Below are 22,865 nucleotides of genomic sequence, written 5' to 3'. Positions count from 1 at the left end.
GTGAAGGCAAAGGCTGCCGAGAATGAGGACGACATACAGGGCCTGGTGGTGAAGACGGAGATGCACGAGGCACACCATAAACGATGTGTGGAAAGGCTGGAGGTGCTGGAGAACAATGCGAGGAGGAACAACCTAAGGATTCTTGGTCTTCCTGAAGGTGCGGAGGGAGCGGACGTTGGGGCATATGTGAGCACGATGCTGCACTCGTTAATGGGAGCGGAGGCCCCGGCGGGTCCGCTGGAGGTGGAGGGAGCATACCGAGTGATGGCGCAAGGACCCAGAGCAGGAGAAATTCCTAGAGCCATAGTGGTGAGATTCCTCCGTTTTAAGAACAAAGAGATGGTCCTTAGATGGGCAAAGAAAACTCGGAGCAGTAAGTGGGAGAACGCGGTGATCCGCGTATACCAAGACTGGAGTGCGGAGGTGGCGAGAAGGAGGGCGAGCTTTAATCGGGCCAAGGCGGTGCTTCACAAAAAGAAGATAAAATTCGGAATGCTGCAACCGGCAAGACTGTGGGTCACATATCAAGGGAGGCACCACTACTTTGAGACGGCGGATGAGGCGTGGACTTTTATCGTGGAAGAAAAATTGGAATGAGCGGGTTTTTTAAAAAAAAAAGAACGTTTGAAACAAAGTGGTGGGGCGAGTATGGGGGCGAAGAGGGGGGTAAAAAGGGGGGAAAAGAGGAGTTTTATGTTATTAATCCTGCGATGTGGTAACTTTTCTCTCTTCCTCAGGAGGTGGTGGGGGGAGGAAAGGAGGTGGAGGAGATGGGGCGTTGGCCATTGGGGGCGGGGCCAAGGGGGAAGCGCGGGCTCGGTTCCCGCGCTATGATAATCATGGCGGGAATAGGGAAGCAGGAAGGAGGGGGCGTCGCACGGTGCGAGCCGAGGTCACGGGGGGAAGCCGAGGTCGGCCAGAGTTTGCTGACTTCTGGGAGCAACATGGGGGGTGTAACTACGCTAGTGGGGGATCTAGCGGGGGGGGGGGGGTGGGAGGGGGGAATTATTGGGCTGCTGCTGCTGGGGAGAGGGGGGAGCTGGCATGGGGTGGGATGGGCGGGGGGGCACCGCCTGGGGGGGGACACAGCTGCGTGGGAACCGGGTGAGGAGCTGGAAAAAGGGGATGGCTAATCGACAAGGGGGGGGGGGGGGTAAAAAGCCCCCCAACCCGGCTGATCACGTGGAACGTGAGAGGGCTGAACGGGCCGATAAAGAGGGCACGGGTACTCGCACACCTTAAGAAACTTAAGGCAGACGTGGTTATGTTACAGGAAACGCACTTGAAACTGATAGACCAGGTGAGACTACGCAAAGGTTGGGTGGGGCAGGTGTTCCATTCGGGGCTAGATGCGAAAAACAGGGGGGTGGCTATATTAGTGGGGAAGCGGGTAATGTTTGAGGCAAAGACTATAGTGGCGGATAGCGGGGGCAGATACGTGATGGTGAGTGGCAAACTACAGGGGGAGACGGTGGTTTTGGTAAACGTATATGCCCCGAACTGGGATGATGCCAATTTTATGAGGCGTATGCTAGGACGCATCCCGGACCTAGAGGTGGGAAAGTTGGTAATGGGGGGAGATTTCAATACGGTGTTGGAACCAGGGCTGGACAGGTCGAGGTCCAGGACTGGAAGGAGGCCGGCAGCAGCCAAGGTGCTTAAAGATTTTATGGAGCAGATGGGAGGAGTAGACCCGTGGAGATTTAGCAGACCTAGGAGTAAGGAGTTTTCGTTTTTCTCCTATGTCCACAAAGTCTATTCGCGAATAGACTTTTTTGTTTTGGGAAGGGCATTGATCCCGAAGGTGAGGGGAACGGAGTATACGGCTATAGCCATTTCAGATCACGCTCCACATTGGGTGGACTTGGAGATAGGGGAGGAAACAGATGGGCGCCCACCCTGGAGAATGGACATGGGACTAATGGCAGATGAGGGGGTGTGTCTAAGGGTGAAGGGGTGCATTGAACAGTACTTGGAACTCAATGATAATGGGGAGGTCCAGGTGGGAGTGGTCTGGGAGGCGCTGAAGGCAGTGGTTTGAGGGGAGCTGATATCAATAAGGGCACATAAAGGAAAGCAGGAGAGTAGGGAACGGGAGCGGTTACTGCAAGAACTTCTGAGGGTGGACAGGCAATATGCGGAGGTACCGGAGGAGGGACTGTACAGGGAAAGGCAAAGGCTACACGTAGAATTTGACTTGCTGACAACGGGTACTGCAGAGGCACAGTGGAGGAAGGCACAGGGTGTACAGTATGAATATGGGGAGAAGGCGAGTAGGTTGCTGGCCCACCAATTGAGGAAAAGGGGAGCAGCGAGGGAAATAGGGGGAGTGAGGGATGAGGAAGGAGAGATGGAGCGGGGAACGGAGAGAGTGAATGGAGTGTTCAAGGCATTTTATAAAAAATTATACGAAGCTCAACCCCCGGATGGGAGGGAGAGAATGATGGGCTTTCTGGACCGGCTGGAATTTCCCAAGGTGGAGGAGCAGGAAAGGGTGGGACTGGGAGCACAGATTGAAATAGAGGAAGTAGTGAAAGGAATTAGGAGCATGCAGGCGGGGAAGGCTCCGGGACCGGATGGATTCCCAGTTGAATTTAAAGGAAATATGTGGACTTGCTCGCCCCGCTACTGATGAGGACCTTTAATGAGGCAAAGGAAAGGGGACAGCTGCCCCCGACTATGTCTGAGGCAACGATATCGCTTCTCCTAAAGAAAGAAAAAGACCCGCTGCAATGCGGGTCCTATAGACCTATTTCCCTCCTAAATGTAGACGCTAAGATTCTGGCCAAGGTAATGGCAATGAGGATAGAGGATTGTGTCCCGAGGGTGGTCCATGAGGACCAAACTGGGTTTGTGAAGGGGAGACAGCTGAATACGAATATACGGAGGCTGCTAGGGGTAATGATGATGCCCCCACCAGAGGGGGAAGCGGAGATAGTGGTGGCGATGGATGCCGAGAAAGCATTTGATAGAGTGGAGTGGGATTATCTGTGGGAGGTGCTGAGGAGATTTGGTTTTAGAGATGAGTATGTTGGATGGGTGCAGCTGTTGTATAGGGCCCCAGTGGCGAGTGTGGTCATGAATGGACGGGGATCTGCATACTTTCGGCTCCATAGAGGGACAAGGCAGGGATGCCCTCTGTCCCCATTATTGTTTGCACTGGCGATTGAGCCCCTGGCAATAGCATTGAGGGGTTCCAAGAAGTGGAGGGGAGTACTTAGAGGAGGAGAAGAACACCGGGTATCTCTGTATGCGGATGATTTGTTGTTATATGTAGCGGACCCGGCGGAGGGGATGCCAGAGATAATGCGGACACTTCGGGAGTTTGGAGAATTCTCAGGATATAAACTGAACATGGGGAAAAGTGAGTTGTTTGTGGTGCATCCAGGGGAGCAGAGCAGAGAAATAGAGGACTTTTCGCTGAGGAAGGTAACAAGGGACTTTCGTTACTTGGGGAGCCAAGAATTGGGGTACATTGCATAGGTTAAATTTAACGCGATTGGTGGAACAAATGGAGGAGGACTTCAAGAGATGGGACATGGTATCCCTGTCACTGGCAGGGAGGGTGCAGGCGGTTAAAATGGTAGTCCTCCCAAGATTCCTCTTTGTGTTTCAGTGCCTCCCGGTGGTGATCACGAAGGCTTTTTTCAAAAGGATCGAAAAGAGTATCATGAGTTTTGTGTGGGCCGAGAAGACCCCGAGAGTGAGGAAGGGATTCTTACAGCGTAGTAGGGATAGGGGGGTGCTGGCACTACTGAGCCTAAGTGAGTACTACTGGACCGCCAATATCTCAATGGTGAGTAAGTGGATGGGAGAAGAGGAGGGAGCGGCGTGGAAGAGATTGGAGAGGGCGTCCTGTAGGGGGACTAGCCTACAAGCTATGGTGACGGCCCCATTGCCGTTCTCACCGAAGAAATACACCACAAGCCCGGTGGTGGTGGCGACTTTGAAAATTTGGGGACAGTGGAGACGGCATAGGGGAAAGACGGGAGCCTTGGTGGGGTCCCCGATAAGAAATAACCATAGGTTTGCCCCGGGGAGAATGGATGGGGGATTTGGAATATGGCAAAGAGCAGGAGTAACGCAACTGAAAGATCTGTTTGTGGATGGGAAGTTTGCAAGTCTGGGAGCGCTGACCGAGAAATATGGGTTGCCCCAAGGGAATGCATTCCGGTATATGCAACTGAGGGCTTTTGTGAGGCAACAGGTGAGGGAATTCCCGCAGCTCCCGACGCATGAGGTGCAGGACAGAGTGATCTCAAAGACATGGGTGGGGGACGGTAAGGTGTCAGATATATATAGGGAAATGAGGGACGAGGGGGAGATTATGGTAGATGAGCTGAAAGGGAAATGGGAAGAAGAGCTGGGGGAGGAGATTGAGGAGGGGCTGTGGGCGGATGCCCTAAGTAGGGTAAACTCATCGTCCTCGTGTGCCAGGCTAAGCCTGATTCAATTTAAGGTGTTACACAGGGCGCATACGACTGGAGCACGGCTCAGTAAATTTTTTGGAGTAGAGGATAGGTGTGCGAGATGCTCGAGAAGCCCAGCGAATCACACCCACATGTTTTGGTCATGTCCGGCACTACAGGGTTCTGGGTGGGGGTGACAAAGGTGCTTTCGAAAGTAGTGGGGGTCCAGGTCGAACCAAGCTGGGGATTGGCTATATTTGGGGTTGCACAAGAGCCGGGAGTGCAGGAGGCGAGAGAGGCCGATGTTTTGGCCAATGCGTCCCTAGTAGGCCGGTGCAGGATACTGTTGATGTGGAAGGAAGCCAAGCCCCCGGGGGGGGGAGACCTGGATAAATGACATGGCAGGGTTTATAAAGCTGGAACGGATTAAGTTCGTCCTAAGGGGATCGGCTCAAGGGTTCACCAGGCGGTGGCAACCGTTCGTCGAATACCTCACAGAAAGATAGAGGGAATGGAAAAGAAGAAGGCAGCAGCAGCAGCCCAGGGGGGGGGAGGAACCAGAAGGACTCTCAGGGTTGTTAATATATATGTATAATATGTATAGGTCGTTGCTATAAATAATTGTATATTGGACTGTTAAATCATATTTTTGGAGAGTGTTTATCTGAGACAAGGCAGTTGCCATTTAGTTTTAGTTTTCGTTTTTGTTATATATTATTTATTCTTTGTTTATAAAACAGGTCATTGTTATTTATACTGTTATATTATTGTGTAAAGGATACACAATGTACTGTGATGGTTGACCAAACATTTTCAATAAAATATTTAATTAAAAAAATATATATAAGTGACAGAAAATATTCTAATTTCTTGGATTTCCCTGAGATTTTCATGTCACCACTATTTTCCTCACAACATATGGCCGCACACCAGATGGACATTGAGGGAGTGGAATCCCTTTTGATTGCAGTATATCTCAGAAGTGGCATGTATGAAACATTGTGCATGTAAGTCAACCGGCACCAAGGGGAAGCCCATGATCCTCACAAGGCTTTTTGTTGACCTATCCTGTTTGCTTCTGGCAAGCAAGAATACAATGTAGTTATCGCTCTTTGAATAGAGAACCTTACCCAACAGTGGACAACAGACTCTGAGATATTACAAATGCCTGGTGTGAGCCAGGTGCATAAAAGTTATTTGCCACAGTCACCTTCACAGCCTCTGGCAATGCGATCCTTGCCTTGCTCTGAGGTTACAATTGTGGCTGTAGCAAGTGGCAGATTTCAGTGAGAACCTACGTACTGTAGTGCAGATGTCCAACATATTGTTCATCACTGCGGTTTAAGCCAGAGAATTTCTGCTTAAACACCCTGGATGGAAATGGCTTCCTTCACCCACTCTTCCTCCTCTCTCTTCTAGCAGCTTTTCCTGCTCTCTGTGGCCTCTGGAAATGTACTTGGGGCTAGACTTTGAGCCCCCAGAGTGACATGACATGGTGGTGTGTGGTTGCCCAAGAGAGCACCGCATTTGTGTCAGTGATGTAAACGACTTCGGTGGCAAGGCATGCACTGAAAACCCACAAGGCGTACTTCTCGCATGCAGGATACTTACCCACCAGATTCTCCCCTCTCCCAATTGTTGCTTCTCTTTCGGTATTTTCCCATTCCTTTTGCTGCTGCAATATCATGATGAGTTCTGAGCAGGCATCTCTGGTCAAAATCAAACCTTAGAGATACCCTTCAAATGGTCATTAGCAGACAGAAACACTATCACATGCTGTTTTTACATTGAAATGAGTTAATGCTCTTCACTTCTGGTAGCAATTATAACAGCATGCACAAAATTTAGCATCTGCCGCATTAGTTGTGTGTTGCACCAAATGGCTACAGTTCAGTGCACAATTAGTTTATATGCTAGCTTTGATGCACAGAGCAATTTAACCCCAGGTTTGCTTTTCTTATTCAAAAATAATTTCAATTGCAAGCAGATTTGATGGAAATAACCAAATTTATCCCAGGTAGATGTTGAATAGTTAAAATCACAGGTTTTTATTTCCATTTTTCTTATTCAAACAGCCTGAGAGATTCGATAAACCTTTCTGAAATTGTCACTTTAATTTTTTGCCTTTAGTTTCCCACCTGTCGAGACGATATTGGCCAGTTTTCATAACTAACACTGACGGAGATAAAATGCATACTCTAAACTTCTTGGTTTATAATTGGTAATCTATTCATGGTGGGAAAATATCGTTTACTGATGTTAATTTGTACAATCTCTTCCAGTTGAATCAATTTTTGAAATAATGCAGTGTCCTGTCATATCTTTCTGGTGCAGAGTCCAATAAAAAATACATAGTCAGGCAGTCTTATCTGCAGCTCCTTAAGAAATGAAATAGCACTAAAGATGACAGAAGGGTCCACAACTCCTATGTCCTCAAATCCCTTGGAGATGAAAGCAACAATACCATAGCATGGGTTCTCCTGTTCCATATCGAAAGTCACTTCGAAGGATTGCAATCGCTGACTGTGAAATCTTCTGTCCCATCCACCCCCACTCCCTTTTGCTCGCACAATCTAATGAACAAGAGCTCAAATGATTGAATGGCTGCCTGGCAGACAAATCCCCTCTGGGTAGCTAGTTCATGTTTATGAAAATAATTGAAATCTGTTTTATATCCAAATTAATTTAAGCTATTTGCATGAAACTCCTCTGTTTGTCACATTAAGATGATATGCAGAGATGGAATAATCTGCATAAAAACACAATTCTGTCCTGTGAATTTCAAAAATATTCCATCATTTTCTGTTGTTTTAAACTACCTATTGTTCCGTTGGCCTTGGAATAACTGCTCCGTGAAGATAGATGGAAAATCTCAGCTTGCCCACCATCGTGTTTGGATGGGCAGCATTGAGAACAGAAAACTGATGTTAATTGACACCATGAGGTACAGCTACAGTGTGTCAAAACCAGCTGCCATCGGACTGAGTCCGTGTCAGATTTGGGATCCTGCCGGTTTTGGAGAAAAACAATCAGAACCATAATTCACTTAACAGGAGGCAGGTGAAATCTAGTGAACAACTTTTGTTTTGTTGAAGTTTGGGGGAAAAAACATAATACTGGAGAAATAATGATCAAAATTAAAAAAACAAGATGATAAATATGACTGATCCACAGGCTCAAGCTTGGTGAGGTCAAGGGTCACCCATGCCACTCTGAGCACAGCAAGCGGGCAAAGCCGATAGCTAGTCCATTGCACCCCCTGCGCCAGTGCAGCACCCAGCTGAATTGTCCAATGAGTTACTTTACTCATTTAATAAGAATTAAAATAGATGCATTGCAGCTTATAAAAATGTCTTTTTGGATAACTCCAGATTTGGGAGGGCCAGATTTGAGACACCATATCTGGATTAACATCTGCATGTGTTTTGGGGGGTGGGTGGAGTGGGTCCGGGAGTAGTGACATTTAGTGCTTTAAAACTCAGCATTCGGGCATCTCACCGGGGGCACCGCAGAGAAGCAGGTCCCTACTTTGGCACAATGTCCATCCAAACCCAGCCATACTATTAGTTTGAGATGTCGATTGTAGGATGTGTACTGGCCCTAAAGATCAAAATGAACAATGTTGCTCTGGCACTCCTAGTTGGGATTGGATTTTTGAAAAGCATGGTGCACAATGTTGTTGAAGGGGACACAGGAAAGGGGATGTGGGACAAATGTAAATATCCCTTGTAAGCACTTATAGTTGTGAGAAAATACCTGTGTGCCACATGGTGTATTTTGGGTGCTCATAAACTAATGGTACTGCCCTTGTTGAGCTGCTTAGCTGCAAGCCACTGTAAATGTGCAGAACCCATTCATCCGCCCAAATAGAATTGGATACTGATACCAAATTAAAGGACAAAACGTGGTATAAACAGAGTATTAAAAGATTTTTTTTTAGTTTTAATGATTTTTTTGAGACCACTGTCTCACTCTCGGCAGGTACAATCAAAATTCAATAGTACTTCATATTTCAGAGGGATAATATGTTACTCAACACATAGATCATAGATCATAGATCATAGATCATAGAATAGATCATAGAATTTACAGTGCAGAAGGAGGCCATTCGGCCCATCGAGTCTGCACCGGCTCTTGGAAAGAGCACCCTACCCAAGGTCAACTCCGCCACCCTATCCCCATAACCCAGTAACCCCACCCAACACTAAGGGAAATTTTGGACACTAAGGGCAATTTATCATGGCCAATCCACCTAACCTGCACATCTTTGGACTGTGGGAGGAAACCGGAGCACCCGGAGGAAACCCACGCACACACGGGGAGGATGTGCAGACTCCACACAGACAGTGACCCAAGCCAGAATTGAACCTGGGACCCTGGAGCTGTGAAGCAATTGTGCTATCCACAAGGCTACCGTGCTGGTAAAAACATCATTTTCTTTTCTTTTTTGCGAGTCCGTCGAACAATTACAAAACAAATATGAACCCACGTAACCTATTTGGAGGGGCAGATGGTGGCACAGGTGGTTAGCACTGCTACCTCACTGTGCCAGAGACCCAGGTTCGAATACGACCTTGGGTAACTGTTTGCGTGGAGTTTGCACATTCTCCCCTTGTCTGCGTGGATTTCCTCCAGGTGCTCCGGTTTCCTCCCACGGTCCAAAGTTGTGCAGGTTAGGTGGATTGGCCATGCTAAACGGTCCCATAGGGTCCAAAAGGTTAAGTAGTGTGACAGGGATAGGGCAAGGTGTCGTGTTGGGTGCTCTGCGACACAGACGAACCAACACGGTTGCAGACGGTACAACTCTGTTTTATTACTATCAATAACAACATTTGTAAACTTGTTACTGTGGTTCGTTCATTACCCTTTAACCTGTGGACCCAGCCCTAACACTATCTTGGAGAGGCACTCAGCACATGGTGAATGTCTGAGTGGCTTGCTGTGAGCTCTGTGCCCTGAGCTGTCTCCTGCTGGAATGAGCGGGAACTGTGGTGTTCCCCGTTTTATAGTGCGTGTGCCCTTGCTTGTGATTGGCTGTGATGTTGTGTGCGTGTTGATTGGTCTGTTGATCTGTCCATCAGTGTGTATGTGTGTTTGCATCATGACAGTAGGGTGCTCGTTCGGAGGGCCGGTGCAGGCTCGATGGGCCAAATGGCCTCCTTCTGCACTGTAAATTCTATGTTCTCTGTAAGACAGCACAGGAGAAGAGGGTCACCTGAACCAATGGGAACTGAGAGTGAGTGATCACCCCAGAGGGTGAAGTCCTCACTTGAGCAGAATGCATCTAGCAGCCATGCCGTAAGCATGTCAGGATTTGGATCTGTGCTCCAAGGCATCCAAGTGCTGCAAAACCTCCTGTACCAAGTTGCTCTTTAAAAATAAACACCTTCTTGTTCCTTCCAAAGTCTGAAGATTTTTGATAACGCCAGCGGTGTGCCACAATACATACCAGTTAGATTCTCTCTTTTTTGAGATGGTCATTACCTGGCATAGTTGTTGCCTGCCACTTGACAGCCCAAGCCTGGATATTGTCCAGGTCTTGTTACATTTGGACATGAATTCCTTCAGTATCTGAGGATTTGCGGATGGTGCTGAAAATGCTGCACATCCTGATTTTGACTTCATGATGGAAAGAAGGTGACTGATGAAGCAGCTGAAGTGGGTTGGGCCTAGGATACCATGCTGAGGTGATGTCCTGAGCAGATGACAAGAGAATGGCACTAGGTGAATTGCTCATTCGGAGAGTTGGTGCAGACATGATGGGCCAAATGGCCTCATCCTTCGCTGTAACAATTCTGTGATTCTGGAATTTTACCAGTAGTGGGGTAGGCTGTTGTGAGGCCCACCTGACCTCAGGCCATTTTAGGCCCTCAAGTGGCCCATTAATGACCACTTTATGTCCTCCTTCTGCCACCACTCATATTTTACCAGCAATGGGAGGTGCCCATGCCATCGTGTGCCGCTGCCAGGAATACCCTAGCATTCCCAGTGTGTTCCTCCTGTTTGGGCTCCACGTTGTTGTGCTGTCCCACCCCCACCTTCAACAGGGCCTGCCAGGGAATGCAAAGCTACTGGCTATCTAATTGGGTGGTAACTCTCGAAGGTGAGACATCCTATGATGCGGAGCTGCACTCACAGAGAGTTAAACTGCCTATTTACAGTAAAATCCAGCCATGGATTTCCATGCCAGTGAAGGGGGACTCAGCCCTGAGTTTTCAGCTGGTATATCTTACCATTGCCATTTCCCTTTTGTGTAAAATTCTAGCCGTAGTGTGCTACCAGAATTGCATATAGGCTACTCGAGGAGGGTAGCTGGGCCTGTTTTCTCTCTCTCACCAACCCCCCCTGTCATAATATGCACTCATGCACATCATGAGATAAAGAAAGGCAGTGATAGACACCCAGGTTAGCCAATCAACACACAGGACAGAACACAACCAATCACTGGACAGAACACTAGAGGGGGGCTTCCTACTATAAAACTCACGAGGCATCAGCACTCTGCCTCTTTCCACTGGTGCCAACTGTAGTGACAGTCAGGGTGTATATATCAGTTAGCACCTTCAGAGCTAGTCTGGTCGAGTTAGTTAGAGTTAGCATACTTAGAGTAGTCGAGTGTCAACCCACAGAAAGCTGTGTGCCTTGTTACAGAAGTTCAATAAATCGTATTGAACCAACGTCTAAGTTTGGTGTCTGCTTTCCAGTCTAACTGCATCCAGTTGCAGTCCGTGTTACCCCAGGGTCAATAACACAACACCCCCCTTCCAAAATTGGATTTTTCCTCCAGCACAACAACTTCCATGGCCATTTTTACTTTGGTGCTGTCCCACCAGATTTATTAAATTCACTTATTCATTTACAACTTGCCCTATTAGGTCTTGCGCTTACTTTCGCGACTTGTATCATACTCACTTGGCATCCAGATATATCAAAGTGCATGACCTCGCCCAACATCCCAAGATCTGTATATAATGAGACAAACTCGATCATTACTGACTGAGGATCAAACTTGCACATCCATATAATTGGACTGACTATACTATTACCGATTGTATAAGGAGTGTATCCTAGTTGTATGTGAAAGGCTAATTGACGTATTACTTCAATTCTACTTTGCTATGTTCGAGTCTATTTATATGTAGCAGTACAGGATATGCTCAAACATTACTTGGAACAATAGGGCAGCACTCACAGTGCTGAGGATCCGGGTTCGATCCTGGTCCCGGGTCACTGTCCGTGTGGAGTTTGCACATTCTCCCAGTTTCTTCATGGGTCTCACCGCACAACCCAAAGATGTGCAAGGTAGGTGGATTGGCCACGCTAAATTGCTCCTTAATTGGAAAAAAAAGAATTGAGCAATCTAAAGTTATTTAAAAAAACATTACTTGGAATAGGACTTCATAGAATCTATGGAACTCCTGCAGTGTAGAAGGAGGCAATTCAACCCATACCGACCCTCATAAAGAGCATCCTACTAAGGCCCACTCCCCTGCCCTATCCCTGCAACCCCACCTAACTTGCATATCTTTGGACACTAAGGGGCAAATTAGACTGGTCAATCCACCTCTCCTGCATATCTTTGGACAGTGGGAGGAAGCCAGAGCACCCGGAAGAAGCCCACGCATAAACGAGGAGAATGTGCAAACTCCACACAGACAGTCACCCAAGACCAAAATCGAACCTGGGTCCCTGGCGCTATGAGGCAGCAGCGGTAACCACTGTGCCACCATGCTGCGCTTCTGACTATGAGGAGCACAACCACATCTAAACATGGGGTACATGGATGATGGGAATTATATATGGTGGAAAGAGTGTTGGTGCTTTTGACTGATAGTCAAATTGAATCAACAGGAATTGGCATGACCCACAATTAGATACATTTTACCAATCCTGCTGTGTGGCAAGCACAGCTCGTTCTCTATAATTATCAGAAATTCAGTCAAATCCTGATCAATCCGCTGACAAAGTTCTGTATCTGCTAGGATTCTGTATATTGGGAAAGTGCTTCTAGCTGGAACTGACTTACCTGCATGAAGCGAAGGGGCTTGCTTCAAGTCTCTAGAAAAACTTGGGATTTGACATTGTTCTGAATTTCTTTCTAGGAAAAGGCCAAAAGTACCATTCAATGGTTTTGCAGGGCATGAAAACACAAATGGTCGAGCAACCTTTGAAAACCCCATGTACGATCGAAATGTCCAACCATCTGACATTGTGGCCAATGAGATTGAGGTGACAGTGAGCACTGTATGCACAGCAGTATAGCACTTTCTCTTAACAAAACATTGGTAAGTAAGTTGAGGTGAATGCGTGACTAATTTATTTTAACATCACTAAGTTACCTGGTCTTTGTACTTTTACTGATAAATGTTCTCCACTACCTATTGAGTAACGTTGGGAGTCCGTTCACAACTGTTTCATTGACACAGATTATACTGTTCCAACTTACTGGGCTGCAGGATACCAAAATGTGGGAGCTTTACGTCCCCAAATACTCACCTGATATTCAATATTTCCTGATTCCAGTTTTACAATTGCAGGAATTGCGAGTGGATCCTGTGTAGACCCTCAAGTAAATAACTGGAAAGTGACATTGTCAGAGGCTTGCGAACAGCAGTCAGGAGTAACATAGGCAGCGGGAGAGAAAGGAAAAAATATTGGGTGGGATTTTCCAGCCCTTCCCAGCGGCAGGGTGGGAGCGCCACGCAAAACACCAAAGATCCTGCTGACAGCGAAAGGCTGTCGGAAACACATCATAGGGTCGGAGGAGGGTGCTGGGGGGGGGGGGGGGGGGGGGGGGGGGCGGTTCGCAGACAATGTTTTTAAAAAGTTGGGTTCCCAGACAATGTTTTTAAAAAGTTGAAAGAAAACAAAATGGCACCTTTGAAACCAGGGTACAAATCCAAGCAAGTTTGATAGATTGAGCCTCTCGCCTTCTGTTCACTCTTGGAGTATTAAGCAAAATAAGCTTGCAATGTCTCAACCCAATTCCAAAAGGATGCAAATGGGTAAAACTGCTCATAATTCAGTACTTGATTACGTTAAACGAATGGTCTCATTCAAAAAGGCCATAATAACGGTTGCTACGTGTTGTGCACAATTCCTTATGATAGAATAGGGAAATTATCTTCTGAGGCTGCATTTGAGGAAATCATCTAACTGAATACAGGGAACTTTGTTTCTACATCCAACTCGTGTTGCACCAGGCCTGTGAGTAATTGATACTCATTCTCAATAAAGTAATGTCGCCATAGTCCCAGTTAACCATAGGCTGCTTTCCCCCTTGAGGGGGGGGAGCTGACTGGCGCTGATTTAACCTGAGGGTCACCACACCTCAGGCGAGGGGCAAAGTTGAGAAGGTGGGGCCTTCATGAGTAACCTCAGCCAATACTCAGCCGGAATTGATATCGCGCTGCTGGCCTCACTCTGCGTTGCGAACCAGCTGGATGGGTGGAATTTCTTGAAAAAATTACAAAGTGTCCTTTTTGACCCGAGAATTGGTGCAATTCATGTCAGCCCCATCCAGTTTTTAGGCACTTAGAAATATTTTTGTCCATGCGTAAAAAGCACCTGCCTCAGAAAACAAGTGCCACCAGCTCGTCAAAAGGTTTGGAGTCTGGGGCCGCAGAGTAGATCCGACTTTTGATGACACAAAAAGTAGGGATCCAACAGGGGGTCCCGAGGATCACCTTCTAGTGGTCATTGTCATGATATTTAAACATACATAATGGTAGACAATTAGCACACATAACACTACAGCCAATCACAGACAAGAGCAGACACAGTATAAGACAAGAAACACGACACTTCCTGGGCAGTCCATCTGGAGACAGCACAGGGCCAGGACCTAATTAGCAAGACACTCACACAGTCACAACGTGCTGAGTACCAAGTCAGATGTGTAAATAGCTAGTTGGAATAAAACTGCGTTGTACCAATCACAACCGTGTTGGTTCATCTGTACCTCAGAGCACCCAACACCTCATGGTACCAGTGAGTGAATCGATACCTACCGGCATATCTGCCATCCTGAGCCATGGACACCCGCAACAAACCGCAGCCGTTGCAAGCCGCTGGGAACCTGGGCACAAATTGGAAGCTCTTCAAGCAGCGATTCGAACTGTTCATGCAAGCCAATGAAAAACAGGGCGCCTCGGACGAAACAAAGATTGCCATGCTCTTCACTACCGCAGGTCAGCACACCATCAATGTATACAACTCCTTGGTGTTCGCGGAAGGCGAGAACAAAGCTAAGTATGACACGGTCCTCCTCAAGCTCGGCAAGCATTTCAACGTTGAGGTCAATGAAAGCTTTGAGAGGTATGACTTTCAGCAGCGCCTGCAAGGTAAGGATGAGCTCTTTCAGTCCTTCCTGACGCACCTCCGCATACTCGCGCAGTCCTGCGGTTACGACACCACCTCAGAGTCCATGATCCGGGACCAGATCGTTTTTGGTGTTGCCTCCAGTGGCCTACGCCAGCAGCTTCTAAAAATTAAAGGCCTGACCTTAGCATCTGCAGTTGAATCCTGTGTCCTGCATGAAAATGCGACCAGCCGCTATGCCCAAATTCAGGCGACCGAATCAGCACGGAGGGGGTCCCACGCGATCGAATCGGCAAGCCAGGCCGCCCACGAGGCCGAACGCATACAGGCAATCGAGTTTCTCCCGGCCTGCGGCCCGGACGAGGGCGGCCGTTTTGCGCGCTTTTTGAGGCCTCCCGCGTTTGCGCACGCCAAAACCTACGGCAACACTGAGGGACGTGCTGCGCAGGCGCGCCCGACGCAAGACCGAACTGCGCATGCGCAGTGGCGTAACGAACGCCATGACATCATGACGTGCGGCAACTGTGGAGCTGCACATTTAAAAGGGCAATGTCCTGCAAAAACCCGACAATGCCTACGCTGTGGCAAGATGGGCCACTACGCTGCCTACTGTCGAGCGGCTCAACCTGTTGATCTTCTACATCTCCGACAACCTCACAGGAACGTGCGGACCATTCAGCCTCCACATGACGACATCCAAACCGACGACACAGATGACCAAGACGCCTTCCGGGTTGCGGTCATTGATGCGAACCGGGTCAACCCCATCAATACGGGCGATGAATGGAGTGCCACCCTAATGGTCAACCGATCGCCGATCACTTTCCGCCTGGACACTGGCGCCTCCGCCAACCTCATAGCATGATCAGCCTTCTATGCCATGAAGGTCAGACCACCAATCCAGCCATCCCGGTGCAAGATGGTCGACTACAACGGGAACGTTATCCCGGCCATGGGATCCTGCCAGCGCCAGGTGACACACAAAACACACACGGCCATACTCTCGTTTGAGATAGTTGGCTCATCGAAGGACTCCCTGCTGGACGCACAGGCATGTAAGGCTCTCCACCTTGTGCAACAAATTCTCTCTCTCTCTCCAGACGGCACGTCTGACTTCCCAGATGCAGAGTTCTACGCACAGCTCCAATCGCTCCTCGCTCACAACCAGGAGGCATTCGAAGGCATGGGAACACTGCCATACACCTACCGAATTCGCCTCAAACCGGACGCCATCCCGGTCGTTCACGCACCTCGCAGGGTTCCTGCGCCACTTAAAGACCGCCTCAAGCAGCAGCTGCAGGATCTCCAGGACCAAGGGGTCCTACCCAGGGTCACGGAGCCCACGCCATGGGTCAGCTCCATGGTGTGTGTCAAGAAGCCCTCTGGCGAGCTCCGCATCTGTATAGACCCCAAAGACCTCAATAATAATATTATGAGGGAACATTATCCCAGACCCAAACGGGAGGAGATCACCAGTGAAATGGCCCGGGCGAAGATATTCACGAAACTGGATGCTTCTAAAGGATTTTGGCAGATCCAACTGGACCCGTCCAGCCGAAAGCTATGTACCTTCAACACCCCTTTCGGCAGATTCTGCTACAACCGGATGCCATTTGGCATCATCTCGGCATCCGAGGTCTTCCATAGAATCATGGAGCAGATGATGGAAGGCATCGAAGGGGTGCGCATATATGTGGACGATGTCATCATCTGGTCCACCACACCGCAGGAGCACATACATCGTCTCCAAAGCGTTTTTGTCTGCATACGGGAAAACGGCCTGCGCCTCAACCGAGCCAAGTGCTCCTTTGGCCAGACCGAGTTGAAGTTCCTGGGGGACGATATCTCCTGGTCTAGGTCCGTCCGGATGCAGACAAGGTGAGCGCCATCACAGCCATGCTGCAGCCGGCCGACAAGAAGGCTGTCCTACGCTTCCTTGGCATGGTCAACTTCCTGGGGAAGTTCATTCCCAACCTTGCCTCCCACACGACGACTCTGCGCCACCTCGTCAGAAAATCCACAGAGTTCCAGTGGCAACACACACACCAGCTGGAATGGGAGGAGCTCAAACGCAAACTCACTACGGCACCAGTGTTGGCGTTTATTGACACGTCTCGTGCCACCAAAATCTCAACTGATGCCAGCCAATCCGGCATTGGAGCAGTGCTCCTGCAGAGGGATGACACGGCATCATGGGCCCCAGTGGCCTATGCATCGCGGGCCATGACCCCCACAGAGCAGCGCTACGCGCAAATCTAAAAAGAATGCCTGGGCTTGCTAACCAGTTTAGACAAGTTCCACGATTATGTCTATGGTCTTCCACGGTTCACGGTCGAAACTGACCACCGCCCCCTGGTCAGCATAATAAACAAGGACCTGAACGAGATGACCCCTCGCCTCCAGCGCATCCTACTTAAACTCAGGGGGTACGACTTCCAACTGGTCTACACTCCAGGGAAGGACCTCATCGTGGCGGATGCCCTATCCAGAGCAGTGAGCACGCCGCCAGATGCGGAGGGGTTCGTATGTCAGGTCGAGGCACAGGTAGCTTTTACAGCGGCAAATCTGCCAGCTGACGACTCCAGTCTGGCCCGTATCCGCCGAGAGACTGCGGCCGACCCCCTTCTGCAGCGAGTGATGCGCCACATGACGGGAGGATGGCTCAAAGGGCAGTGCCCGCAGTTCTACAATGTACGAGACGACCTAGCCATCATTGATGGGATCCTTCTGAAGCTGGACCGGATTGTGATTCCGCACAGCATGCGCCAGCTGGTTCATGATCAACTACACGAAGGCCACTTGGGGGTCGTGAAGTGCAGACGGAGGGCCCGAGAGGCGGTATACTGGCCGGGCATCAGTCACGATATTGCCAACATGGTGCTCAACTGTACAACCTGCCAAATGTTTCAGCCGGCGCAACCTCCTGAGACGCTTCTGCCCTATGAGCTGGTGACGTCCCCCTGGGCGAAGGTGGGTGTCGACCTATTTCACGCGCTCGGCATGGACTATGTCATCATAGTTGACTACTTCTCAAACTACCCAGAAGTCATACGCCTGCACGATTTGACGTTGTCTGCTGTCATCAGGGCCTGCAAAGACACCTTTGCTCGCCACGACATTCCGATGACTGTCATGTCGGACAATGGACCCTGTTTTGCCAGCCATGAATGGTCGTCCTTTGCTGCTTCGTATGGCTTCACACACGTGACGTCCAGCCCTCTGCATCCCCAGTCCAATGGAAAGGCGGAGAAGGGCGTTCACATTGCCAGGCGGCTCCTCTGCAAGGCTGCTGCTGCCGGGTCGGACTTCTACCTCGCTCTGCTGGCCTATCGCTCGGCCCCACTAGCCACTGGTCTCTCACCAGCACAGCACAGGATGGGTCGCGCCCTCAGAACCACTGTGCCTTCCATCCTGGCACCAACAATAGACCATGCTCCGGTATTGCATAGGATGCAACTGCAGCGCGATCGCCAGAAGAGATTGTACGACATACGGGCAACTGATCTTCCCTCCCTGGTCTCTGGAGGCAACATCTGCATCCACCTACCAGACGGTGGCTGGTCAGCACCTGCCGAAGTTCTCCGACGCGTGGCTCCCCGCTTGTTCCTGGTACGCATGCCGGATGGATCCGTGAGTAGGCGCAATCGCCGAGCCCTTCCCTTACTTCCATGCTCGCAACGGGACCCTACACAGACGCCGTGTCCTCCACTTGTTCCTGATAGCGACTTCGTGGAGCTGCCATATACCATGCCAATTCTGTCGCCGCCCGTGGCCAGGCTCGCACCTCAGCCGGTGGTTCTCGACCCACCCTTGAGGCGGTCAACCCGAATTTGTCGCCCACCTACTAGACTGGACTTATGAGACTGTTCACACGTCAAACTTTAGCAACTACTGTTTTGTAACATGTCACTGTTTTATCGTTCCAGGCCTCGTTTGATCGGTCCAAATTTCAACGTTGTTCTTTTGTTATGGTACAACCTCGTTAGCATGTCACACCTGACATCGCCCGTTGTATATAGTTAAGCCCCATGTACATGATGTCAATATTTCGCACACACACCTTTAGCTGCACTCAGGACACATTTATATTTATAACCACGTAGGCACATAATCTTGTAAAAAAGGGGGATGTCATGATATTCAAACATACATCATAACACATACATAATGATAGACAGACCAACAGACTAATTAGCACACATAACATGACAGCCAATCACAGACAAGAGCAGACACAGTATAAGACAAGAAACACGGCACTTCCTGGACAGTCCATCTGGAGACAGCACAGGGCCAGGGCCTCATTAACAAGACACTCACACAGTCACAACGTGCTGAGTACCAAGTCAGATGTGTAAATAGTTAGTTGGAATAAAACTGCGTTGTACCAATCACAACCGTGTTGGTTCATCTGTACCTCAGAGCACCCAACACCTCAATCATCTCCTACAATGGCGTTCCTCCTAAAAAAAGTAATGCATTCGCTCAGCATACTGGACCCTGTCTTCTACACCTGCGTCAAAAGCGAGGTTCCTGCAAATTTGCTCCCACCCTTCAACACTGGCATACAGTGCTCTTGCTGACAAAGTACATGAGTTCCATTCAGCATGTGTCACATTTTCAAACAAAGTTGCCATGTTAAAGTCAGGATTTCTTTCATTTTCAGGAAGATGTGATGCTAATTAATTCAGTGCCTTCACATTATCAATTAAATTCGAATAGGAGTCAGAGCTCTTAAAAGAACAAAGGGTATCCTTTTCTTCTGTTGACATCTCTGGAGATGATACAGTTTGATTTTACAGCATCACAAACACAGTAAATCAATGAAGGTGATAGCAATCAGACAGCACCCCACCCAGCATCATGCCACAATTTTACAACATCTCTCCAATTACTTTATGGTTCTTCTGTATCCAGCTCTGTGAAGGGAAACCTGTGGAACAAGAGTTGCACAAAATTCAAAATGAAAACTATTGGGAGGTGGGCAGACAGGGTAGTGGATTTGAAACTACAATCAGATCAGCCATGTTCGTAGCGAATGGAAGGGAAGGCTCAAAGGGTCAACTTGTTCCAATTCATTGTGATGAAATCATTTTAAAATCATTGAGTAAAGGAATCATGTAAAGGTGTATAAATGACCAAATTAATTAAACAAATTAGATCATCAGAGTGTGAGTTGCAAGCCACTGAGGTTTATGCAAGCTTGCTCTTTGGCTGATGTTAACACTGTCTCATTTTAACTTTAGTGAAGATTATAAAAGCAATGGATTGATTTAATCTGGGTGCAGGTAGTTCAGATGATTTCTGTAAGATCCATTGCTCTAACAGCAGATATGGCCCCCTAAATAAATGACAGCATTAATGTTACCTTCCAACATCCCAAATTCAATGACATTTTGAAAGAGCTTAAAATAAAAACAGAAATTGTTGGAACAGCTCGGCAGGTCTGGCAGCGTCTGAGGAGAGAGAAACGGAGTTTATGTTTTGAGTCTGTATGACCTTTCTTCAGACGACTCAAAACGTTAACTGAGTTACTCACTCCATACATTCTGCCAGGCCTGCTAAGTTTTTCCAGCGTTTTCTGTTTGTATTTCAGAATTGCAACAGCCACCGTATTTTCCTTTTATTTCCATGAAGAGTTTGTTGACTTTTTGAAATTTGTTCAATGTCTTTGTTTTGTCTCTAAACAGAATGCTGGAGTCCAGGATCACCTCATCAGATTCTACTTGACTGCTTGTCTTCAAAGATGTTGTGAGTGTGGAGAAGCTACTAGGAGTGCTGCCCTTTACATTACTTCAGCTATGAAGAGCCAGGGGTGGGTGGTGGAGGCCGGTTAGTGTGTCCAGAGAGCACTATAGTTGGAAACCATTTCCTTACTGTGGTAACCAAGGGAGTACATCAGTGACGATGGACTGAACACACCACTGAGCTCTAGCCCTCAACAATCAGTGACTCCAAGGAAATGTCTCCAGTCTGGATGAGTTTTGGCAAAGGACAAGTAAAACAATAAGGCCCAACCTCTCATAACGATCCAAAGTTTTGACCTGGTCCTCAATTTTATGTAAAATGTTGGAATCTGGTTCTGCACAGAGGGAACATACCTTGGGTTCTCCCTTGTTGCTGTTTCTGGTCCTCATCAGGACTTGAGAGCTGCTTCCTTGAACTTTTTATATTCGGTGACTTCACATTGTTGAGCGTTTTTCTTAGTGCTATACATAATCTCCAACGTATGCAGATAATCACACGTTAATTCTGGAAGTGAATGGAAACATCAGTATCTAAACTTAGGTATCCCTTTAATTATCAGTTGTAACATTTGAAACTCTGTAGGATTCATTACAATTCTCTGATAACAGCTCGAGGTGTGCATGTTTTTAAAGCCGTTTGAAGGAAGGCAAGATCATTATAAACTTAATTCAACAGTTTGGCACATTTAACATAACTGTTTACCATTATGCATTATATATTATTAGACTCCTTTAACAATTTACTCATGTTTCTAATGGTGCCAATAGGGTCCAATCTCAATCAAACCCAAAAGTGAAAGGTTTAAATTTGAACTCTATTCCAGCTGTTGTCTCCTCAGCTTTGGTTACAAACCCAGCTCTTCAGATGCAATCTCAAAGATTCCCCTTTCCAAAAGATAGTCGTATTTCACTGGCTCTGGTCAGCACCGTAATTATCATTATTACCATTAATTATTATTGTTGTTAATTATCATTCATTCCTAATCATTCAGAATTCAGAGATCGAAGATGGCTCCAGAGCAGAAGTGTCAAACTCACAAAGCAGAATTTAGTAGCTTCTGTGAAATAAATCTGCCGCTAAAGATACAGGGATTCTCATTTCAGTGAGAATGCAATATACTGAGGGATCTTTCAGGTGGGAATGTGTTGGATTGAAGAAATGTAAGGAAGCAGAGAGATATCAGGCGGAAATTTCCCCCAAAATGGCAATGTGCCACATTCTGACTGAAAATCGGCACGGTGTTCCTCAAAGAAACAGTCAGGTTTTCTCTCCAGATCTTCTGACACTTTGTCAAAATAAAAAGCAGGGGTCGTGTTTTGCGGCGTCACTCTAGGGACGGGGAGGGGGCTCATAGAGCCCATAAGCCCAGCTCTACAGTGATCGGGACTCAGCCCCATTTTCTGCACTGAGGAGCTCCGCTCGTCGGAACTCCTCAGTGCAGCATCCCGAACTCTGAAGCTCCCAACGTGAACCCCCACCCCCCCAACTCCTATGAAGGGGGGTCCCCCTCTCCCTCCCCTCGCCACCCCAACACCCATGCAGGGCATCCCCAGCCCGATCACTGCTGCGCAATAAGTGCCAACTTGGCACCTTGGAAATGCCAACCTGGTATCCTGGAAGTGCCCCAGCCAGCGCCACCTGGCTCGCACCCAGATGACACTGTCAGGGTGGCACTGGCAGTGCCAGTGTACTGCACTGCTCAGAGGGCAAATACGTGAGAGTCTCCGTGGCTGTTTGATCAAGCCTAAAAACTTTTAGCGAGTGAATTTACGAGTTCAGGGCTTGGTCATCTGGCAGCATGGTCATCAATGATGCAGCAATTAAAATTGTAGGGTTGCAAGAAGTTTCAGAGGAGGGCACTTTGGAGTTCGCAGGTATCTAAGAGCCTATTGCTTTGGCACAATATTGGTGAGAGTGGTCTCGCTCAGTGGCTGGAGAGCAGGCTCTTTTCGGGAAAGCACATTGAATTAGCTGCCACTCAGGCACTGAACTGGTAAATGACGGGCCTTCCTCAGGATCAATGACCCCGGGGCAAAAGTACCGTCCACCAAGAGCTGCCAATCAGAGACAGGCAGCTCTATGGAACAGAAGGATCGCTGGGCAGGTGTTAGCTGCTGGAACTGTGGCATCCACCGAAGGTCTAGAATTGTTGCTGGATCCCAGGCCACAGGCGAGTGATGGCAGGGAGGGCGGGGTGATGGGGAGGAGGGGGAGGCTGTCCAGCACCAAGGGGAGGGGGTGGCATTCGGTAAGCCCTTTTATTCACAATGCCGGGTCCCTCAATCAGACATCGAATGCCTTTCATGATTGACACCCACCCCCTGCACCCCACCCCACTCTATCCCTTGCATGGATTTGTCATGCTCTCCCACCCACCCACACACACTC

General features: G+C 48.4%; 1 protein-coding gene across 1 annotated transcript in view; it reads left to right on the top strand.

Moving 5' to 3' along the window:
- csmd2 (CUB and Sushi multiple domains 2) overlaps positions 1-22,646 on the top strand; it is a 995,459-nt gene extending 972,813 nt beyond the window's left edge. Inside the window, exons 67-68 of the mRNA XM_072502405.1 lie at positions 12,512-12,694; positions 20,420-22,646. Coding sequence (XP_072358506.1) covers positions 12,512-12,671 — 160 coding nt within the window. The 3' untranslated portion in view covers positions 12,672-12,694; positions 20,420-22,646. The remainder of the gene's footprint in view (positions 1-12,511; positions 12,695-20,419) is intronic.
- Positions 22,647-22,865: the final 219 nt, after the last annotated feature.

This window comes from Scyliorhinus torazame, chromosome 1 (genome assembly GCF_047496885.1).
Source record: "Scyliorhinus torazame isolate Kashiwa2021f chromosome 1, sScyTor2.1, whole genome shotgun sequence".
In the NCBI taxonomy this organism is placed as follows: domain Eukaryota; kingdom Metazoa; phylum Chordata; class Chondrichthyes; order Carcharhiniformes; family Scyliorhinidae; genus Scyliorhinus; species Scyliorhinus torazame.
This window is presented reverse-complemented; position numbering and strand designations above follow the sequence as displayed.